Here is a 21,817-nt window from a genome sequence, read left to right as displayed (position 1 = left end):
CATTTCGTGATCACTTAAAAGAATCTTTACCTAGATGAGTTAGCATCTGATGCAGAACTCGTCATATTTCTCCAGCTTCTGACTGTGGCAGGTACAACGTTTTATCTCCATGAAGCTGCTTTAGTTTGCATGAGCCTTTTCAGGCACTCAGCACGGTTTTTAGAAAGTGCCATCATCTCATCTCGGATTCTTCTGGAACCACAGTAGAAGCCAGTACTGTTGATGTAGCAAAGAGAGAAAGGAGGCCCATGAGCTCTAGCTCACTGTGGATGAGATGCTTTCAATATGCTGAATGTGAGATTTCACCTCTGCTTTTCATTAGCTGGGTACTTCGTGTCCCAACATTATTTAAAAAAAATTCCCCTGGAGCCTTATTAGTGTTAATCTTTGGCTTGAAAAAGTAGCTTTTTATTTTGCCTTATATATATTTTATTTTTAAAGTGAATTGAATGTGAAGTTACTAAGATCGGAGTCTGGAAGCTTTTTAGGACGTTTTAAAAATATGTCTTTTGAGCCCTTAGTATATAGAATTTCCAATTTTGTTTTTCATTTCTTATTTATCTAGTTGGCATATTGTATAGTACAGTTTCTGGAGAAAGATCCTTCACTCACAGAACCAGTAAGTATTTTTTCCATAATTTCAAAAAACTTCAGAAAAGACCACTATTCCTGGAGTGTATATGAAAAATTAAGTACCATTTGTTTTTCTCCTTTATATTTTAGGTTATTAGGGGGTTAATGAAATTTTGGCCCAAAACATGTAGTCAAAAAGAGGTAAGTGCTTCATATCAGTATGTGAATAGTTTACTAAATACTCCGCTGAGGGCCTGGCACTGAGCTCATAAGCGTGTGTAAAAGTGCATTATCTCGTCTAATCCTCATTGTAGCTCTCTAAGGCAGGACTTTAAATATTCTCATTTTACTAGTTAGGAGATTGGCACTTTGAGAGGGTAAATAGCCTGCCCACACGCACTGAGGATAGTCATTAGGCTGGAATCTGCTTCCCTGATTCCTGAACCCTGAACTTTTATCCCAGTGCTGCTCAGCCCCAGGGAAGCCCAAGTCAGGGCCTGGTCGTGTGTCCAACTGTCTAGCTCTCTTGATGTCACTTTCCTAGTGACCACCTTCCTAGTGTGGAAGTTTTGCTGTCACTATAACGGATGCTAGAGCAACTTGCCCAAATACCCACTTTATAGCGTCATGTAATTGGGAACTTAACTATGTGCAATCTTAAAATACGTTACAGACCTTTAGTTTCAGCTGTTCACAGTGGCCCTGGAAATCTCCAACCTACCATCGTTTTTACTTTTGCCAAGACCTCCCTGGGCATGTGCGCTGTGAGGTTTTTGTGGAGGGGTGAGCTCTTAGCTTGGAGGTGAGCCTATCTGGACCCCAGATCCATATCCGCTCTTCCTGCAAGGTCAGAAACCATGTGGAAAATGGCCCCAGGCAAAAAGGTCAGCTGTTAGTTTTACATTTTGGGAGTAGTTTGGAAGAACTTCTGTATGTATCTTGACAAATGGCAAGAGTCTACTATATTTTGCTCTTAACAGAAACATCCTTCTTCTCAAATCAGCTTCAGTTCTCCAAAACCCTACAGTATACAATTTCAGAAAATCGTCTAATTTCTTAATACCCATTAGGTAAAATTAAAGTATGCATTGCCACCCAGTTGCATCTCAAGATAGGAAAACATTGTCATTTTTCATATTTTAATTGCATACCTAATTTTTTTCTAAGGTAGTTATTTTTTCATGCCTAAATGGGTACCTGGTTTTTGTTTCTCTGTCAGTTTTCCGTTACATTTAAAACGATTGACCATACAGTTGATTTGGCTCCATTTTGTCATCTAAAGGCTCTGCTTCTTGAGGCACATGGTGCTGAGGCCACAAGATTCACTGTGCTCGATAGTGAGCAATTGTGCGCATGTGCCTTGTGTATGTATGTAAGTGTGTGCAAGTGTGGAGATTGGGTCGGTGTGTGTTAGAGTGATACCTGCCTGTGGCTGAAGCTGCTCATTTGTGTCTCTCTGACTTTGTATGTTCTGTTAGCTGGCGTATCCTAGAGGAGCACTTTCCCCATAGCAGGGGCTGTAACTGTTGGCGATATCTGCGTGTGCCACGATGGACTTGCGTATGTCCATGCAGGAGGGCCACTCTCCTGTTGTTTAAAAAATACAGATGGTGGGGAGATACCTAGGTTGATCGCAAGAGAGAGGAGGCCCCACAGCTTCCTGTTTTCCCGGGGCCCGGCTGCACTGTGTGTCAGTGCCCGCTGCTCCATGTAATCGATGTACCACATAGAGTAATTTTTCCAAAGTAAATAGAATCATATTTTCAATGCTGTAGGGAGTTTGTTCTTAGCAAGTACCCTCTGGTGCATTCCTTGTGAAACAAACATCTGTAATATGAATTAATGCCTGATTTGTTCATATTTGGTTTTATGTGTAAATTATTCTTAGAACAGTGCAAACTCTGATGAATCCTCATTGTTCATTTGGATTTTTTAATGAAGTGCCTGACATTTTGTGTTTTCCGTGTACTTATAGGTCATGTTCCTTGGGGAGCTGGAGGAAATATTGGATGTGATTGAACCTTCACAATTTATTAAAATTCAAGAACCTTTGTTTAAGCAAATTGCCAAGTGTGTCTCCAGCCCCCATTTTCAGGTTAGTACTAAGGAAGGCATGGGCCAGAGTGGCTTATACAACATCTATTATTATGGTAAAGTTTTATTTGTATTGAAAGAAACATAATGGATGCTAGCTACTTGCTTTTATTTGCTATTTTCTCACATGATAGCAATAATTTTAATAATAGCCACCTTTGACTTGAGCACCTACTTCATGACAGCCACTGTGATGGTGCTTTCTGTCCAGTAACTTAATTCTCATGACCACCCTGCAGGGAGAGTGTTAGGATTTTTACAGATGTGAACAGAGGCTCAAAGTGGTTCGCTTGTCTCAAGTAATGTAGCTGAATCAGAGGTGGGCTGGTGGAGTTCATGTAGTGTGTGAGAGAAAATGCTAAGTAAAGCTTCAGAGAGAAAGAAAACATTCATGTTCTATACTGTGCTAGATGCTTTGCATACATTCCTACTTCAGGTTATCCTATGAGGCTTTTTCTTTTTTTTTTTGGCCATTTTCTAGATAAAAAAAAAAAGACTCAGAGAATGATTTGCTCAAGATCCCAAGTTAATAGGGAGTAGACGTAGTAGGTGTAGCTTCTTGTGAAAGCCCGTCACCTTCCCGTGGCACCACTCTGCCTCCTTGTGGCCATTCCGGGAGAACACAGAGAAGCGAACCTGGACAGCCTTTTCTCAGCTGGGGCCATTGCTGCAGTGAAGTGGAAGCGACATGGGAGGGAAGAGGGTGATTTGGGGTGAAAGCACATTGGGTTTTATCCTTTGGCTGTTTCGCCAAAGGTCCAGACCACAGACCTAGAGAAGTGACTCTATACTGCCCATCGATTTGAAGGGATCGTTCAGCTCGTGGTTGGCAGCACAGAACCACACTGCTGACCTGGTGGACTTGATGTGGACTTTTCCCTGAGCTGTCGTTAGGCCGCGTAGTTAGAGATACTGGCTGTTGTTGTTGTTTTAATGTTTCACCTAAAGACATCTTAGTATGTCAAGTCAGTGATCTTATGACAGTTCTGTGATTATACCACAAAGCCAAAATAAAAGAGTAGAAACCTTAACATGAATCATTACATTCAGGTGATGTAACACATGTCTAGATTTAAAAAAAAGAAACCCGTTGCAGGATACTATGTAGATGTTTTACATACCACACATGGCCTGTGGTGCTCAAACACCCAATTGTTTACCTTAGTTTTCAGTTTCTGTCAGGATGATAGCAAGGTGGCCGTCTTCTCACTGTCCTCACGTGGCCTTTGCTTGGTGTGTGTGTGGAAAGAGAAAGTGATCTCATTCCTCTTCTTATAAGGCCACCAAGCCTATCGGATTAGGACCCCTTCCTTATGACCTCATTTAACCTTAAATACCTCTGATCTCCAAATACACTCATAATGGGGGGTTAGAGCTTCATATTAATTTAGCTGGGAACGGGGGCGGAGCAGAACACAATTCAGTCCATAGCAGAAAGAAAAAAGAATTTAAAATTATTTGACAGAAGTAAAACTAAGAACAGAAGAAAGGAAGAGTGCAGAGGTTCTTTATTCATTCAGTGAGTGTTCATTGGTTCATTCAGCAAACATTTATCGAATGCCCCTCTGTAGCTAGATGCCTCTCACTACTTGGCCCAGGTGTGGCACTAGGGTCAGAAGGCTCCAAATTAGAGACACTGCCACCATGTGTGCAGGAAGACAGTCAGTCCTGGGAAAGTAGTGGTTCTGTCCTAGTGTCAGACGCGTTAATTTTTACTCTGCATAAACAACGCCTTTCCTCTTTAAGGGGCTTTGCTGGATACCGACTTTGTTTCTGTAAGTGATTTTACGTATTGACAGATAGACACAGAGATTAGGAAACTTGTTAGCGTTAAGTAGCAGGTCAACATTAGACTCATAACTGGATGTAGGAAAAGCCCAGGTCCCTACGTCTTTGCTAGCATCCTCCTGTGGTCTAAGATTCCTCCTTTCAGTTGTAAGTTTCAGAGTAGCTTCATCCCCATTCCTCCCCTTCTTCCCTCCCTCTCCTTGCCTTGTGCTCTCCCTGCCACAGCCACACCATGCGCTCCATGGTTTCTAGACACACTGCCCATGTTGGTGCCTCTGCCCTCCTCTCTGTAATTCCCTCAGCCTGGAATGCCCTTTCCTTCTTTCCTCCATCCTTCAGAGCCCAGCATAGATGCCACCTCCTGTGTAACATTCCTGCCACTCTTCCTCCCCGCCACGGTATCCAGGTTGTTCTTCCTATTCTTTCCTCTCGCACTTTATTATTTATCTGATAGAACAGATATGGAATGGAAATGTCTCAGTGGGGGTAAGAGAGTAAAGAGGTGAAGAGCAGGACTGTGGAGCCTGCCACTTGCTAGGGTTGTCACCCTGAGGCAATGGCTTATCTACTCTGAGCCTCAGTTTCCTCATTTGCAAAATAGAAATAATGGTACCTACTCTGTAGGTTGGTTGTGAGGATTAAATGAGACACTATGTATGTGAAATACTTAGCACAGTGGCTGGCAGACAGGACGCACTGAATAATAATTCATTGTTTTCTTTGTACTCTCAGGGTCTAGTGCCTCACGAGTCCCAGGATTTTTTTGAACTAAGTTGAATAATGTAAATGAAAGGTTCTAATGTCTCAGAGTCTATTGGTGGGCACATCTTGTACCATTTTATTAAATCATTAAGTTTAAGTTTAATGTAAATTTAATTTATTAAGTTAAAACATAGTTTTTTCATCTGTAAGAATGAAAGAGGCCACACTTTTTCCCTTTCCCCATCTATCTATCTATCTATCTATATATATATATATACCCATTTTAGAGATTTTAGATTACTTTTTTGAGATGTTGGTTTAATTTAATTGTTATTTTAGGTTACTTTTTAGAGATTTTAAATTACTCTTTTGAGGCCTTCCTTTGAATTCATAGAGTCAGTTGATAGCATGGTGGTCAGAGAAAGGGATCTGAGATAGCCAGCAGATGTATGTACAGCCAGTGTCCCTGAGTCCAGAGACCAAGTGACTTTCTCCTGGTTTACCCAGTTCAAAGGAAGGGACCAGAAATGAAGTCTGGAAAGAGTCTGGGCAGTCGACTCGAGTCCCAGCTTTGACCATCTGCTAGCACTGTGACCTTGGCCAGGTTACCAGTCTCTCTCAGAGCCTCAGTGTCCTCATCTATGTGGCGAGCACAGTGATGCCTACCCCTTGGATGGTGGAGGGAATGGTACATTCTCTCTCAGTGTAGGCGCAGTGCCCGGCCGTAGGGGCTGCTTAGTGAATGTGACTGCTCTGCTTTGATGGGCAACTGGGTTTTCCTCAGCACCTCTTGACCGCATGCCAGCTGTGTGCTGAGTCCTGTGGTTGATCTGAAGTGTGAGATGAAAGAGGTGAGCCAGGAAGGAGGTTAAAGTGGTGGGAAAACAGTGTGGTATGTAGAAGTAGGTAAAGGTGTTTGGAGTTTGGCAAGCTGTGTAGGGAAAATATGGAGTGAGATAAAATGGGCAGTATTAAAGGAGAGTATAAATAAATAGGTAGGAAAACTTCTTTTCCTTCCCCAAATTAATGAACCATTTTGGAACTTGCTGAAAGATTTTAAGCCACAAAAGTATAAAGTGTGATTAATGTGTAATTTTACATTTGATTAAATGATATAAAAATGGTCTTAAAATACTTTTGTTTGGAGAGATTATAATTTTGTTTTATCTTTGTCTTTTTCTCTCTCTTAACATTTTCTTTTTCTTTTCTCAAAGGTGGCAGAAAGGGCCCTCTATTATTGGAATAATGAATACATCATGAGTTTGATAGAAGAAAACTCTAATGTCATCCTTCCCATCATGTTTTCCAGTCTTTATAGGATTTCAAAAGAACATTGGAATCCGTAGGTTTTCAGTTTCTTTCCTCCATCCCTCCCTCCCTTCTTTCCTCTCTCCCTCTCTTCCTTTGACCTTCTCTTTTGCTTAATAAAATGTCTTCAATGCTTATTATGTGCCAGATGTTCTGCTTGGTGCTGGAATCAGATATGTGAAAAGACAAAAATTCCTACCTTTTAGAAATTCATCAACTGATGGGGGACACCCACAAGTGAACAGATGTTTTACAAGACAGTGTTTTAAGTGCTGTTATGTTAAAATTTCTGTTGATTTAAGGGCGTCCTGACTTGTCTGTGATGTGGCAGACATTTTGGGGATGCTCTGGAACGAGAGGAGGGGTTTCTGGATATAGATGAGGTGGTGATGCTCAAACTGAATCTTGAAGGGATTTGGCAGGTGGATGGGATGGGTGAAGACCGTTCAGATGGTGAGTCTATTCATCATATAAAAAGGCCCAAAAATGTAAAAAGCACCCGTAAGTTCTGAGACCTGTGGGTTTGGGAGGACTAAAGCACCAAGTCTTTGGGGAGGTTCCTGGAAGATGAGGTTAGAAAGCGGTGTGTGGCCCACCTGAGTCTTCACTAAGTAGATGGAAGGGAAACACTGAAGAGCTGTAAGGAGCGAAGAGGTCTGAATTGATTTGCATTTTAGCAGGATTTGTTTCCTAAAAACCAGCTCAGTCATTATACGTGTTCTCTAGGAAAAAAAAAAGTTTAAAATTTTCAAAGAGAAGTTTAACATCTAGTCCTATGAAAGTTAAAGTATTCTGTATTTGAATGGCTCTATGCATTTCTCTATGGAATAGAAAGAAAATTTAATGTGGCATTAGTATTTAGTAGATGCAATTTAGTATTTTCATAGTATGTTTGTTTGAAAGTTTTGCATACAACTGTAAAATACCACATTTCTCATTTTTCAAATTTGCCAAATTTTATATCTAAAACTTGTAAAATTAAAGAGCTGGTAAGCAAGTACGTATCATCATGTAGATGGTTTCTTGAGGCCCTAGAGATTGGTTCTAGCAAGTGTCTGTATCTGCTCAGTACACCGTATTTGGCCTTTCTCCATCACTGCCCATCATATTTGAGGTCATTCCCCTCTGCAGAAGAGAGCTTGAGTTCTCCTTTTAATGTGCGCAGGGCAGAAGCCACACAGCTAGTACACTTTCTTTTAAATGATTTGGAAACATCAAACCCATGACTTATTTAACATATGGCCTAACTTTTATCAATGCCTTTTTCAGTGGTATTTGGAACACATTTGTTGCAAAATGGAAGTAATGTATATTTTTGCAAAGGGCAATGCTCTTTAGACTCTAGTCTGAAGATATCAGGCTCATCATGGCAGACTCCTCACATTGGCCAAGAGCTTACCCTTGCACTTAATAAGTATGGGCTGCCATTTTGGCTGTTTAGCTGTCTAGTGTTCCACAGCTCATAGCGGCCATCACCAGCTTGCCAGTTACCTTACAGGCATACGTATTGGATCAGCAAGGGGACTAAACAGGAGTGGATGGACTAATGCACATCACAACTAGAACCATAACTCTTATTAAGCTGCCCAACTGACAGGGGTTTGGTATCATACCTTCGAATATGAATTATATATTTACATTATTTGTTTCCCTGGGAACGCTTTTGATTTTGATGAATTATGCATATTATTTTAAAAATAAAATTCTATGCAAATTCAGGTCTCTAAGGTTAGTCCTACCACAGGTGCTCCTTTTCAGGGTGAAGTTGCTTTATATTTATACCTGCCTTTTTATTAAATGAAGTTGACAAGTGTCCACAGGCAAGTCTATTCCGAGTACCAGTAATTAAAAGGGTGAAATTAGATTCTTATTTTTCTAATCCTGCCAACCCCTCAGAAAGATATCTTGCCTTGAACAGTAAAGAGTGTAACTTTCTTGCTGTGGAAATGAACTGTAGGTCATTTGTAGTTGTTCCAACAAGAAAGGGATGGCAACTGTGCAATATGAGGAGCTCATTCAGACAAAGGTTGTGCTTTTGCTTTCTTCATGCAGCATCCCATTTTTTAAGACTAACCACCATGTTTCCTTTTCTCTTGCTTCCCAGGGCTATCGTGGCATTAGTGTACAACGTGTTGAAGGCATTTATGGAAATGAACAGCGCCATGTTTGATGAGCTGACAGCCACATACAAGTCAGATCGTCAGCGGTAACTTTTTAAAGCTTTTTTGTCAGCTGTGCATAAAACTATTGAGTTCTTTCCCTGCTCTTTGCTGAAGTTGTCTAATTGCGTCCCAAATCATAAGCAGCATAACTTTATTTCCTTATATCTTCATTTTTGCATGCTCATTAGCTGTGTCTTTCTTAGTGTGCCACTGGGTAACAAAGTGCCATTTGAGAAAGGCTGCTTTCCTCCTTCCCTTCAATGATGTTTCTCTTCTGCCTCAGGGTAAAGAGCCTGGCACATAACTGGTATTTCAGGCCCACTGGAGGGGACCATCAAGTAGTTTGCCATCTGGATTCTCTCTCATTCTGAACCTATCGGAGCTAGAATTGGGCTGATGTTGTTCTTCACTCCAGCAGCAAGAGGGATGAGGCACCATTTTGGTTTAGCTCTTTGGCCCAGAACTTACTTTGTGCTCTAGGACCCAACAAATTCATTACGATTTAAAGGGCAGTGAAAAGAACATGGAGGTGAAGAGTCTAATATTATACAAATCTTCAAATGTTTAAGACCAAAAGGGAGCAAAAGCCAGTTGAACTCTTTACAGTAAATGCTTATGGCTTAGTAAAGCCTTTCTTGATTTCGTTTACGTGATTCTTCAATTTTGTTATTTCTCATTCAGTGTGTCTAACTTTCCAAAAGATGTTGTCTTAGTCCGTTTGGGCTGCTGTAAGAAAATACCACATGTGGGTATTTCATGGGTAGCTTATAGCAACATGAATTTATTGCTCACAGTTCTGGAGGCAAGAAGTCCCAGATCATGGTGCCAGCATGGTTGGATGAGGGCCCTCTTTCTGCTTCGTAGCCGGTGCCTTGTCACTGTGTCCTCGCATGGCGGAAGGAGCAAGGAATCTCTGCGAGATCTCTTATAGGAGCACTAATCCCATTTATGAGGGCTCCTCCCTCTTGAACTAATCATCTCACAAAGACCCCAACAATTAATACCGTCACCTTTGGAGGTTTGGGGGGGCCCAAGCATTCAGACCATGACGTTGATGTACTTAGAGAGATTGGGGAAAATCTAGAGAGCTTGTTAGTAGGTGGGCCCCTGGTTTGGCTTTGATCATCCAGAAGCACATGTCAGCTTTGTATATTATAAAACCATGGACCTTAGAGGATCCCAGAGGTGTGTGTGAGTATTCGTACCCAGGACCTTGCTGAACCTCCTGAGCAAGGCTATCTGTGGTTCCCCTGCTTCTTTGCTTTACCTGAATTTGAATGCTACTTGCATTTTACTGATAAAAAGCAATGAGGGGAAAGGTTTGGTGGCAGGGGGCAAAGGACCATCTCGATGATTTTTTTAAATTACCAGGATGTAGTATATTGAAAAGCCACTTAATTAGGGAATATTAAGTGTTTAACTGTAGACAGAAGAGGCTGAGACTTTTTATACAATATTGGAATAAATATCAATTATGGAATATGTTGGGCCACACTTCCAATTTAAAGAACTTTGTTTTTCAAAGATTTTATTTTTCATTTTTCTCCCCAAAGCCCCCCAGTACATAGTTGTATACTTTTAGTTGTGGGTCCTTCTAGTTTGGCATGTGGGATGCTGCCTCAGCATGGCTTGATGAGCAGTGCCAGGTCCATGCCCAGGATCTGAACTGGCAAAACCCTGGGCTGCCAAAGCAGAGCGCATGAACTTAACCACTCAGCCACAGGGCTGGCCATCCGATTTAAAGAACTTTTAATTTACTGTATTTACAGTTGTTGCAGATCATTAAATTTGTAATAACACTCCTTGTCCTAAACTTAAATTAAAATCTTTTAACAGTTTTATTTTTGCAAGTAAAAGTGATAAAGGGCACATTTTCTTACTGTGACGTACCATTAAAGAGTGCATTGTACGTGATGTCCTTCCTTTCACAGCAACTGAAAGCCCATTATTATTATCCCAGTTGGATAAAGATTAAATCTGTGAAATGCCATTAAGAGCATTAAAAACCTTAGGGGCAGCCCAGTGGCATAGTCGTTAAGTTCTTGTGCTTTGCTTCGGCAGCCTGGAGTTCACGGGTTCGGATCCTGGGTGTGGACCTACACACTGCTCATTAAGCTGTGCTGTGGTGACATCCCACATACAAAATAGAGGAAGATTGGCACAGATGTTAGCTCAGGGACAATGTTCCTCAAGCAAAAAGAGGAAGATTGGCAACAGATGTTAGCTCAGGGCCAATCTTCCTAAAAAAAAGAGTATCAGAAAGACCTTATTTCTAAAATATTCAAATTGGTTGAATTAAATTAATATTTATTGAACTTCAATAATAAAACTGTTTTCTGATCATTTATTATTTAAACTAAATAGACCAAACCCTTGAAAAAGATAGGAATTAGCCAAGGGGACCAGGAATAGATACTGTGAAGTTCATTCTGATGATCTGGTATATTAAAGTGACTTATAGCGAGTGGACTTTCTTAAGGAGAGAAGGACTTTTTTTCTTGTGAGGAAGATTTGCCCTGAGCTAACGTTCTTTGCCAATGCTCTGTTTTTTGCTTGAGGAATATTAGCCCTGAGCTAACATTTGTGCCAATCCTCCTCTATCTTTTTGTATGTGGGACATCTCCACAGCGTGGCTGGGATCTGAACCCACAAACCTGGCCACCAAAGTGGAGCGTGCAGAACTTTAACCACTCGGCCACGGGGCTGGGCTCTGACAAGGATTTTTTTAAAGCAAGGGTAATGTTTTGTCAAATGAGCAATAGAAAGTTGTACTGAATAGATGGAAACATTGGTTTCTCCTTAGATATGGAAATAGGAAAAGAAAATAAAGAGATTTATTTGGTACTCTCAGAGAAGAACTGAATGGAGGGTTTCACTTCTGGATGGCAGGAAGTTAGTAACTGTTTCAGGTCAGATCACATTTTTCAGTATTAAAATCTGAAAATGGTGGGTGGAATAAGTAACTGACACTGTTAGATACATACGCCAACATTAGTGCCATGTAAAATCGGAATTGGAAGAGAATTTGACAGTATCCTTAGCATGACAATGTGGTTAAGTTTTAAGATTCCCACCCACAGGGAGAGAGAAAAGTGGGAAAGAATGGGGGTGACAGTTACTATTTCAGAAATATTTAGAATTTTTGAAGATAAAGTTGTCAGCATAACAAATGTATGATAACTCAGCATAAAGTTCATCTGGCAGCAAAGCCCCATGGGACCTGGCACTGAATGCCAGAACACCCGCCATCAAAGGTGTGAGTGAAACGGTTCAGTAACAGGCTGATGAGTGTTTTAATGATGTCAGCACTTAATTTAAACTGCAGGTTAAGGGCAGTACGAGCCTAACGTGTGTTTGGGCTGTCTGTTAGTTGAGGAAAGTTTCTAAGCCCTTGCTTGCCACCTTCTTCCTCCAAATAAAAAGATCATGTGCCCTGAAACTGAGCAGGATCTATAGAATTTCTTTAAATGTACTCAAATCAAAGTTCTGTTATAACATATATTTTGACCTAATGTTATCCCCAAACTGTATTGAGAAAGCCAAAGTGATAATTTACCAAACAGCTTGCTTTACAGTTAAGAATCTGGAATCCATAATGATTGGTGAATTATCTCATCTCATCTGCGCTTATTACCCTGTAAATGTAATTTTTCCGGGTCAAAAGTACCAAATAGGTAATTGTTTGAAAAACTGTTGTGCCCACTGAAATTCATTTTGTACAGATTGTATTTGAGATAGCTAAAAGTAGTTATAGTATAAACAAGGCTTAAATTACCAAAATATTAATTATGAAATGATAATATTCATTACCATATTATATAATTGTTCCCTCAAGGTTCTAATGGAATGAGAATATAAAATTACTTAGATTTTTGGGGAGGGATGGAGATTAATTTCTGGTGCTATAGATATCGGTATAACAAAAAAAATTGATGATGACATTAAAAAAATGAGACACTGGAATTATATACAGATTTCACCTAACCTGTGTGGATTTCCCCGAGTAAATGTACTGTAACTGAAGTTCAGTCCTTACTAGGTAAGTAGCTCAGGGACCATGTCCCCCACGCCTGAGATGGCAGAGCCCCTGTTTTCAGGAATTATCTGAATTTATGGATTCCCAAATGTCATCAGGGTCTGCAGTTTACTGGTTCATCACAACATGAGGAAACTAGGGGCAGTGCTGTGAATTATTTTCACTGTGAATTTGTTTAATTTACAGTATTGTCATGTATTCTTGGATTATGTATTTCCTACTTGGTTGATGTTAAAATTAACATCCTTTATTTTATAAAAATATGGTGATATAAAAATGTCCTTGGCAAAATAAAATTTGTTGACCCTGTTTTGGGTATCTAGTTTTTTGGAAAATTTTACCAAAGAGGGAAATCTGTAAGTCTGGAAATCACTAGTCAGATTGATATTGAGATTAGATTCTGCTAAAGAGTTTACATATACCGTGTACATAATTTAGGAAAAATGTATAATAATGAAGAGGAAATATATTTTCTTTACTTACGACATTCTCCGTATCAGTGTCATCTCTGGCACCTCTTTGAGAAACTATTTGGAGACAAAGAGGAAATTAGATTTTAACTAGACTCCCAGTAAAAATTACTAGTGTGCCATTGGTTTTAGGATAACAGACACGAGGAAAGGATCCCCATTTTTGTTTCTCAGTAATTTTGAAGTTAGTTTTCTTTATTAAGCTAAGTATAAAGGAATGTTAATGTGAAATCTTACAATATTCTTGTCATCTCCTACTCTGTTCATTAATACTACGTTTATGTCTATATATGTCAATAAAAAAAAGGAGCAAGAGAGAGAAAAACCAAAAAAGAAAAACACCCATAAGCTTAATGCCAAACTTTTCAAAACCTACCTGGGGAAAAGTATGTCAAAGGGGCAATTATTGTTGGATAATATCTTTAAACCTTCTCAGTTGTTTACCTTGTATTCTATTTTTTCCCCAGTGAGAAAAAGAAAGAAAAGGAGCGTGAAGAGTTGTGGAAAAAACTGGAGGATCTGGAGTTAAAGAGAGGTCTTAGACCTGATGGGATAATTCCAACTTAACAGAAATAATGACGACAACGTTACTAACCTGTGGAGTCACGCATTTATGTAGTAGGAGATGGAGCAACAGTTTTCTGTATTGTGCAACTTTACAGTAGATTTCACGTTTGTTTCATTATTACAACAGCACTGTATATACCTGTCTCTAAGTAAAGGAAAAAGAATAAGGACTTCAATCCAAAGTTTGGACAGTAGATGAACTTCTCAGAACTTTGCAAACGTAATCATTGTTCTAACCCTCTTTAAAAAAAAAAAAAGAAAGCAGTCTTCAAAGATCTGTTGATGAAGTTGCTATGTTAAAATTCCATTATTGAGAGTTCCTTATTTATCACTAGCAGAGAGTATGAAACAATTTTCAAATGTGAACAATCTTAAATTTAGCTTGTCTTTCTGCTAAGCTGTTAAATGTATTTATAGTAAAGGAAGAAAAAAAGACTGTCATTTCCTCATAAGTGTGTATAACATCCTCCTCTGGATAACTTGACTGTAATTTGACATCTTTTCCTTTTGCACATCTTCATGAGTTGAATGTCCACATGGAATGGGGCCATGAATTATAAAGGTCCCTGATAAGAAGTTTTGTTGGCTGGAGTGAACATCTCTCCAGTAACCAGGTAGTCCTGGTACTCCTTTAGTTTTAAAATTAGGAGTAAAAGAGATGAGGTGATAAACATAGTAGGGAAGGGAATGTTGGATTCATTTATCAGTTTATGGTGAATCCAAATCAATGTCTTGAATCCTTTGAAAACAGGCACTGGGACATCTTAGGCTTCAGTACCTGACCAGTATTAGTAGCGTACATCATTGAACACACGTACCAGAGATGTTTTAGAAATGTCAGAAAACATCCTTTTGGACCATTTTGAAATAAGAGAGAGAAACACTAAACACTACAACCATGAAATTGACAGCCAGGATTTTGGATCTGATTGGGAATAGAGTTGAGCAAACAGCTTGGACTGTTTGGAGTTGTTGCCTTACTTTTTAATACGTATTTATAAAGTATTCCAGCAAAAGAGGATGTAGCCTCTGGGAAAAAACAAACCTGTTACAGTGTTTTTTGTAGATTCTCGTTCTATATCTCGTCCCAGCGCCAGCCCTGTTTTTAGCCAGAAAGGATTCAGGATAAGCATTATGCATTCTGAATTGGATGCGTATTCCTAACTACTGTATTTGTTACCAAAAGTGGTTCTACAAATGCTACTGAAAAAAATCTGGAAATTCCTAATGTCCTGAGTATTAATAATAAAGTTTAAAAATGCTTTTGTATCAAAGGTGCATTGTGACCAAATTGTTTAAGAAAAACACAAAAAACAAACAAAACAAAATCTAGGGCTGTATTATAGATATATTGTATTGGCGCTCTGCTTTGTATTTAAAGGTGGAGTGTTACATCTTGGGGAGATAAAATGCTGATCAATCTTGTGTACAGTGTGTACTTACCTAATGCGGTTGCATTATTATGTACTGAAAGATGTATGTTTTGGGATTTGTTTCCAGGATGCTTTTGCTCGTTATGGACATGGCAGCAGTGAGTTGATAATCCTAAACCATCACTTCCAGCAGTATTCGTGGTAGAGAGCTGATTCTGTGTTCATGTGTTGAATTGTGATAGTAGCCAACATGAACATAAGAACTGTTGTTGCTCTTAATAGAAATAATATATCAATATGGCTTGTATATTTTCTTCCTTCCGTTTAAATAGAAAGTAGAATATGCAGCTTTATTGTTTCCAAGAAAAAGGAAAAAAAAACCCGCAGACCTTTCTCCCCTATCAAGTGTTTCAGGATTATCAGGTCACAGTTTGTGTGTAAAGCCAGCTAATTATGGATATTGTCATCTCAATAACTTTGTAAAACAAAAGAAAAATTTGGCATTGTTAATTCTGAGAAAGAAACAGCAGTAAAAGAGTCATATGCAACGCCAAACACAACATGGTTTAATGGAATTAATAGATTTTTTTAAAAAAGAACAATAATGAGAATTCCATGTAAGGTTGGCAGAGGCTGCCACAGATGAGAGAACTTACTTTGAAAGTGCTGGAGCAAAGGTGCAAGTTCAAGTACCACAGACAAAAAATAAATTCGTAACAAATCATTTCCTCTAGCCCTTTTGATTTTAGCCTGTTAGTTTTGACTCTGTATTACATTTGTTTTTGACAATATAATCTGTTGTTTGCCATTAATTCATCTCTTTAGTTAGAGAACATTTAAATCATAGGTTTATAAAATCAGAATGAAATGCAGTCACTTGAAATGAGAAAGACCAGGATCCCTTCTTGCATCTTACCCTATCCTCAGAGTTAGGTGAGAACTACACAGATATCCTTCATGTCAATTTTGTATGTTGATCATTCCAAATCGAGAAGAATAAAGCCAAATTTTAGACATATTTAAAGAGGCGATTACAGCTATATGTCTAAAATGCATAGGGCAACTTCTGAGAAGAAACACTGTCTTTTCTTTTTTAACTGAAAGTGACAATGTGACATTTGTCATGTTGTGTCCGGTGACGCAGAGTAACTGAGGTGATCTGACTGTCGCACTATGTGACATATTTAAGGACGTACTTGCTGCATTTGCAGCAGCCCTCTCTGTCCTGTCCCACGTTTCTGCTGTTGCTGCAACTTGAGTTAATTGTGACAAAAGCATCTTTGTGTTATATTTTGTTTGCTTCATAATTTCCAGAACTATATATAAATATATTTTTTAAATAGCAAATATTGTAGTTAGTGAGTGATGATCACTCCAACCTTATCCCTACCATATTGGTTTCAGGGGTAGGATTCAGAGTGTCTTTGGAAGAAAAAACAAACAAAAACCCTGTGGTTTAGGATGATGCGAGGCCTTAGGCTGTGGGCCTGAACAACCATGTGAGTGAAATGACCCATCTCATCCTTTGAATCAAGCATGCATTCCTTTTCTCATTGTGCAAGTGTCCCCAGTTGTTTTCCTTCAGTGTCTAGTTTTTGTCCTCTTAAATTTTATTATATTTTGCTCTCCCTCACATCTGACTGTTTTTTATAAAATAAAAATAAAAAATAAAAAAAGTGAGAAATAAATAATACCCTCGATGCCGTTGGATACTCACAAGCAGGGTTATTCTCCTTCATCTTGGGCTTGCTTGCCTAAATGGAAGGGTTTAATTTATTTCGTACCTCCTTCTGTGCGTGGGACAGTCCAGGGTGCAGAGCCAGGATTTGCTTGTAATTGCACCTGCTATACTTCAACGTATAGCCGCAGGCTCAATCACACTATGGAAAGAAAAAAAAAGTATATTTAGAGCTTTAAAAGCTTTTGTATTTTTTTGTGGGGGTCGGGGGGTGGGGAAGGGAAGATGTATGGATGTTATTGGCATTTTTAAGTGTTCAGAGTTTTTTGGGGTTTTTTTTTTTTCCTCCTGTTTTGTTTTTTCCCTTTAATTGGATGCACTGACCTGGCCCAGGAAATGAAGAGATTCTCTCTTTTGATGCTATTACCAATGTTATCACAAAGTGACAGTCATCTATAGCAAAAAGACATGATCAGTGATGTTTTATTTGCACATCAATATTTTTATTTTTATATTCTGGCTCAGCTGCTTCTCTGAGTGGAGTTAAGGAATGAGCCACAAAGGAGTTTTGTAGTAGGTATATCGGCCATGCATTTTATATTTCTCAGTATTTAATTTTGAAAAGCTAAAAGGATTGTGCATCTTGAGAGAAAGTTGAGCAAGTTTTGATCTAGTGGAATGTTAATTTGTGCTGCTTCTTGTGCACGATAGCAGCAGTAGTATCTCTTTTGGAAATAAACATCCCATATTATGATGTCTATGAATATAGGTTTCCTTTTCTTCCCTCCCTCTTTCCCTCCTTCCCCTCTTCCCTTCTTCTCCTCCCTTCCTTCCTCCCTCCCTCCTGTCCTTCCTCCCTGCCTTCTTTCCTGCCTCCTTTCCCTCCTTCCTCCCTCCCTTCCTTCCTTCCTTCTTTCCTCCCTTCGTTCCCTTCTCTTTCTTTGCTTTTTTTGAAATCACTTACTGTAAATAAGTTGTAATCCAAACCTCATGTATCAATGGGGAACTTTCAAATATAAATATTACCCATACATTTTCTGGTTGTCGTCTGATTTTTGATTGAGGTATAATGAGAATGACATGTCCATTGCTTTGGTTTGAGGATTTCGCTTTAGCTTCATGAATCTTTTGGTATTTTAGTATTTCGTTGTTTTAGCAGGAGAGGGCAGCAAAAGTTCATTTTCCCTGTTAGAAATGCTGTGGTTCATGATGGGTTTTAAATTTAGCTGTGTGTGTGTGTTTTTTTTTAAACAGCATCTGTTTGTGGGTAGAGGTAAAAATGAAACATTTTTGATATGAAAAGTTGCATATGAAAATTATAAACTGGTTCAACCAGACATCGAAGACTTCTGATCCACATCAAAGTTAAAATGCCACAAAACAATCTTCCAGCTCTGGCTAAAATATGCTACTTCCTTTTCAAACACAACAAAATGCAAGCTGAGTCTTAAACACTTGGAATTTAAAATGTCTTTCTTTGAAAATGATTTACTTTCATCAGAGTGGTAACAGAAACAAAAATGATGGTGCTCCCAAAGAGAAATGTAACCTTCCCCTTTCACAGATGTGTGAGAGGCTCTGTACTGTGGGCGCATCCTAATAAAGAAGCAATGAAGAGTTTTCAGGTGCCTGGCTGTGTTTGTTTTGTTTGTTTCTTTCTGACCTTAATGGCCTTTTTGAACCATACAAATAACAGATTAGATCAACTTAGCTGTGAGGCAATGGGGCTGTTATGTTCCGGCCTTCATCTTGAGAAAATCAGCATATGATTAGGGGTTTTTAATGTTGGGGAGTGGTCCAGTGTCTATTCTGTGTAATAAACCACTCCAAAACTTACTAGCATAACCCAGTAATTTATTTTGTTCACAAATTTATAGTTTGTGCAGGACTTGGCAAGAACGTCTTGTCTCTGCTCCTTGAGTGTCCACTCGGGTTTATCAGGCGAGGCAGGAGAACCCATTTCCAAAATGGCTCATTCACATGGCTGGCAAGTTGGTGCTCGCTGTTGCTTGGGGTTCAGCCGGAGGCCTCAGTTCTTCGTGACATGGGCCTCCTTAATAGGGCTTCCTTACGGGGCTTCCGCACAGCATGACAACTGGATTCTAAGAATGATTGCTCTAAGAGACAGCAAGTGGCAACTGCCAATTCTTTGAGGCCTGGGCCCAGAGACTGTCATGGCATCACTTAAGTTATATTTTGTTGGTCAAGTGGTCACAGGGCCTGCTCAGAATCAGGTGGAGGGAACGTAGACCTCCCCGTGACATGAGGAGAGAGTGTCGTCTTTAATCAAACATGAGATACTTTCTTTGTAAAGCATTTGGGTGTCTCGGCTAAATCACATCAGATTTGGAACCATGTAGAGTTAACCAGTAATGTTTCATGTTCAGTTAAGCTGGGCTGGGGAGAGAAAAATCCTTGTAAATTCAGCATTTCTGAGTTTCAAAGCGTAACCATTCGGAACGTCTGAGGATCACCCTCTTCGTAAGTTACAGGGAGAAGAAACTTGTAACAAAAAATTTTAGGGTTCAAAGAAATGTAAAAGTTGATTTCAACTGAGTATCTAATCCTTTGTATAACATTGCCTCCTGCTCGTAAATAAATATTCATATTAATGGAGACAAAGTAAATGTACAGCCCAATTCCTGTTTCCCAGGTTTTTATATAATGGTGCATCCTGGTGGTTTCTATTAGATCTAATTCATATTAGATTTTTTTTTTTTTAACTGGGACTAAAGTATGGGATAGCTAAGGGGAATTAAAATTTGATTTTTTTTCTGATGATGATACATGTTCATTGTGTAGTTTATTCCTGAAAAGGAAGATTGAAAAAAAAAAAAAGTTGGATGATTCCCATGCTGCTCCTCATACTTAAAAGTCCAGCGTAAGACATGTGTTCGTCCGTTGACTGGACCAGTGTTTGTTGATTGGCTCTGTCTGTAGTCTTGCCCATTCCCTGATGTTGAGATTTTCTGTCTCTTCAATCTCTAATTTAGTTCACCTCTTTTGAAATCGTGGTTAGAATTGATCATACAATTTTGAGTCAAACTTTGCTGCTGCGAGATGACATGAGGCCTCAGAACCGCGATGGATATCAGCCATGGCCCCCTTTGTCCTCACCAAAAGCACTTCAGGCAAGATGTCTCTGTCTGGCCAGAGTCCCCCAAGGTGAAGCTGTGGACTTAGAAATCAGAGACCCTTGGGATCGTTTGGGTTCTGCTATTCGTCAGCTGTGTGACTTTGGGAAAATTTCTTGATCTAAGCCTCAGTTTCATTGGTAAAATCAAGTAAAATGGTACTTATTTTATAGTGTTGTTCTGTTACATTAGATAATATATGTAAAGCAATTAGCACAAAAACTGGCACATGGTAACCTGCAATTAGTATTAATTATTACCTCCAATAAATGCTTATTTTATTAGCTATTACTTATGGTAGTGACTTAAATATGAATGAATAATTATAATTATCATTTATCAAGTACTCTATGCCTTGCGCTAAGAATTTTAGATCATCATTAAGTTTTCACAAGCATTATTATTATTATTATTTGTTATTATCCCCATTTATGGATAAGGATAAGACAATCGAGGCTCAGAGACGTTAAGTAATCTTCCTGAGGTCACACAACTACCAAGGATTGAAGCAAGATTCTGACTCCAACTTTGAACAGTGATCACTCTACAGTAGGATGACTGCTTCTGAGAGTACACATCAAATTTTGTGCCCCGTAACTTAGACTGAAATTTCTCCCTTCTTTCAAGAAAGAACCTTATTTCATTCATCCTTGCATTCCCACTCACCAGCCTATTTATTCTCCTAGGAGCTACCCCAAACTTCTCTATCATGCTCTTCAAGTCCTTCATCCCAACCACATCCCAGTTTAACTTGAGCAGAAAATTAGAGCATCAGCTACAAACTCTTTCAGCTTTCTCCTCTGACTCATAAATTTAGCTGTCTTAGCACCTGTCCTCACAGGCTTTTCTCCAACACGCTGGGAAGAGGTCCCTTCTAATCTTGGTTAACACCTTACAGGGCCCTGCATCCCACTCCTTATTTTCTGGTGCACTATCAATTGTATTCTCTTAAGATTATATTAAAAAAAAGAGACGATATTCTCATGGAAAATAATTCAAACATTATCTAAAGGCATAAAATACAAATCTCTTTCCTTCTCTAAATCCTTAAATTCTCCCCGAAGGTAAACACTACTGGAATTCTTTTTTGTTCTTTTTTGTTGTTGTTGAAAAACCCAACTTTATTGAGATATGTAGTTCATATACCATAAAACTCACCTATTTAAACAATTCAGTATTTTTTATTATATTCACATTTAGAAATCATTACTACTGTGTAATTTTAGAACACTTTTTATCACTCTGAGAAAAACCCTCAAACTCATTAGTAGTCATTCCTCATTCCTCCTCCCTGGACCCCCTAACCCCAGGCAACTACTAATCTACTGTCTCAAGAGTTTTCCCTGTTCTGGGCTTTTCATATAAGTGGAGTCATACAATACATGGTTGTTTGTGACTGGCTTCAACTTGGCATAATGTTTTCAAGGTTCATCCATGTTGTAGTGTGTATCAGTAGTTCATTTCTTTTATTACAGAGCAATACTCTATTTTGTGGGTTTACCATATTTTGTTTTAAAGTTCTTTTTTGTAGCCTTCAAGAAAAATGTTAATGTATGTCTCTACATATATATATTTGTTAAAATCTATAAAAGGATTTCATACTGATGGGATTACATACTGTTCTGCCTTCCCCCCCCCCAACACTTTATTCTGAAGAATTTCAACCATAGAGCCATAGGTGAAAGAATATTACAGTGAACATCATGTATTCACCATTAGCATTTTACCATATTTGCATTTATCACATTTGTATCTGTTTATCCATCCCTCTACCCATTAATCCATTTTATTTTAAAAACATTTCAGGGGCCGGCCCGGTGGCCGAGTGGTTAAGTTCTCGCACTCTGCTGTGGCGGCCCAGGGTTTCGCCAGTTCAAATCCTGGGCTCGGACATGGCACCACTCATCAGGCCACGCTGAGGCGGCATCCCAC

The 21,817-nt window shown here is 39.0% G+C and overlaps 1 protein-coding gene across 8 annotated transcripts in view; it reads left to right on the top strand.

Annotated features, from left to right (window-relative positions):
* Positions 1–18,371, top strand: part of PPP2R5E (protein phosphatase 2 regulatory subunit B'epsilon) — a 146,881-nt gene extending 128,510 nt beyond the window's left edge. For 4 of the 8 annotated variants that reach the window (XM_070593988.1, XM_070593989.1, XM_070593992.1 and 1 more), the window contains 6 exons: positions 566–619; positions 724–774; positions 2,549–2,668; positions 6,372–6,499; positions 8,570–8,656; positions 13,601–18,371. In XM_070593988.1, coding sequence (XP_070450089.1) covers positions 566–619; positions 724–774; positions 2,549–2,668; positions 6,372–6,499; positions 8,570–8,656; positions 13,601–13,700 — 540 coding nt within the window. In that variant the 3' untranslated portion in view covers positions 13,701–18,371. Of the gene's footprint in view, positions 1–565; positions 620–723; positions 775–2,548; positions 2,669–6,371; positions 6,500–8,569; positions 8,672–13,600 lie in introns of all 8 variants that reach the window. The other 4 variants (XM_070593986.1, XM_070593987.1, XM_070593990.1 and 1 more) reach the window with 1 other exon arrangement.
* Positions 18,372–21,817: the final 3,446 nt, after the last annotated feature.

The sequence above is a fragment of the Equus przewalskii genome, chromosome 25, assembly GCF_037783145.1.
Source record: "Equus przewalskii isolate Varuska chromosome 25, EquPr2, whole genome shotgun sequence".
Taxonomy (NCBI): domain Eukaryota; kingdom Metazoa; phylum Chordata; class Mammalia; order Perissodactyla; family Equidae; genus Equus; species Equus przewalskii.
This window is presented reverse-complemented; position numbering and strand designations above follow the sequence as displayed.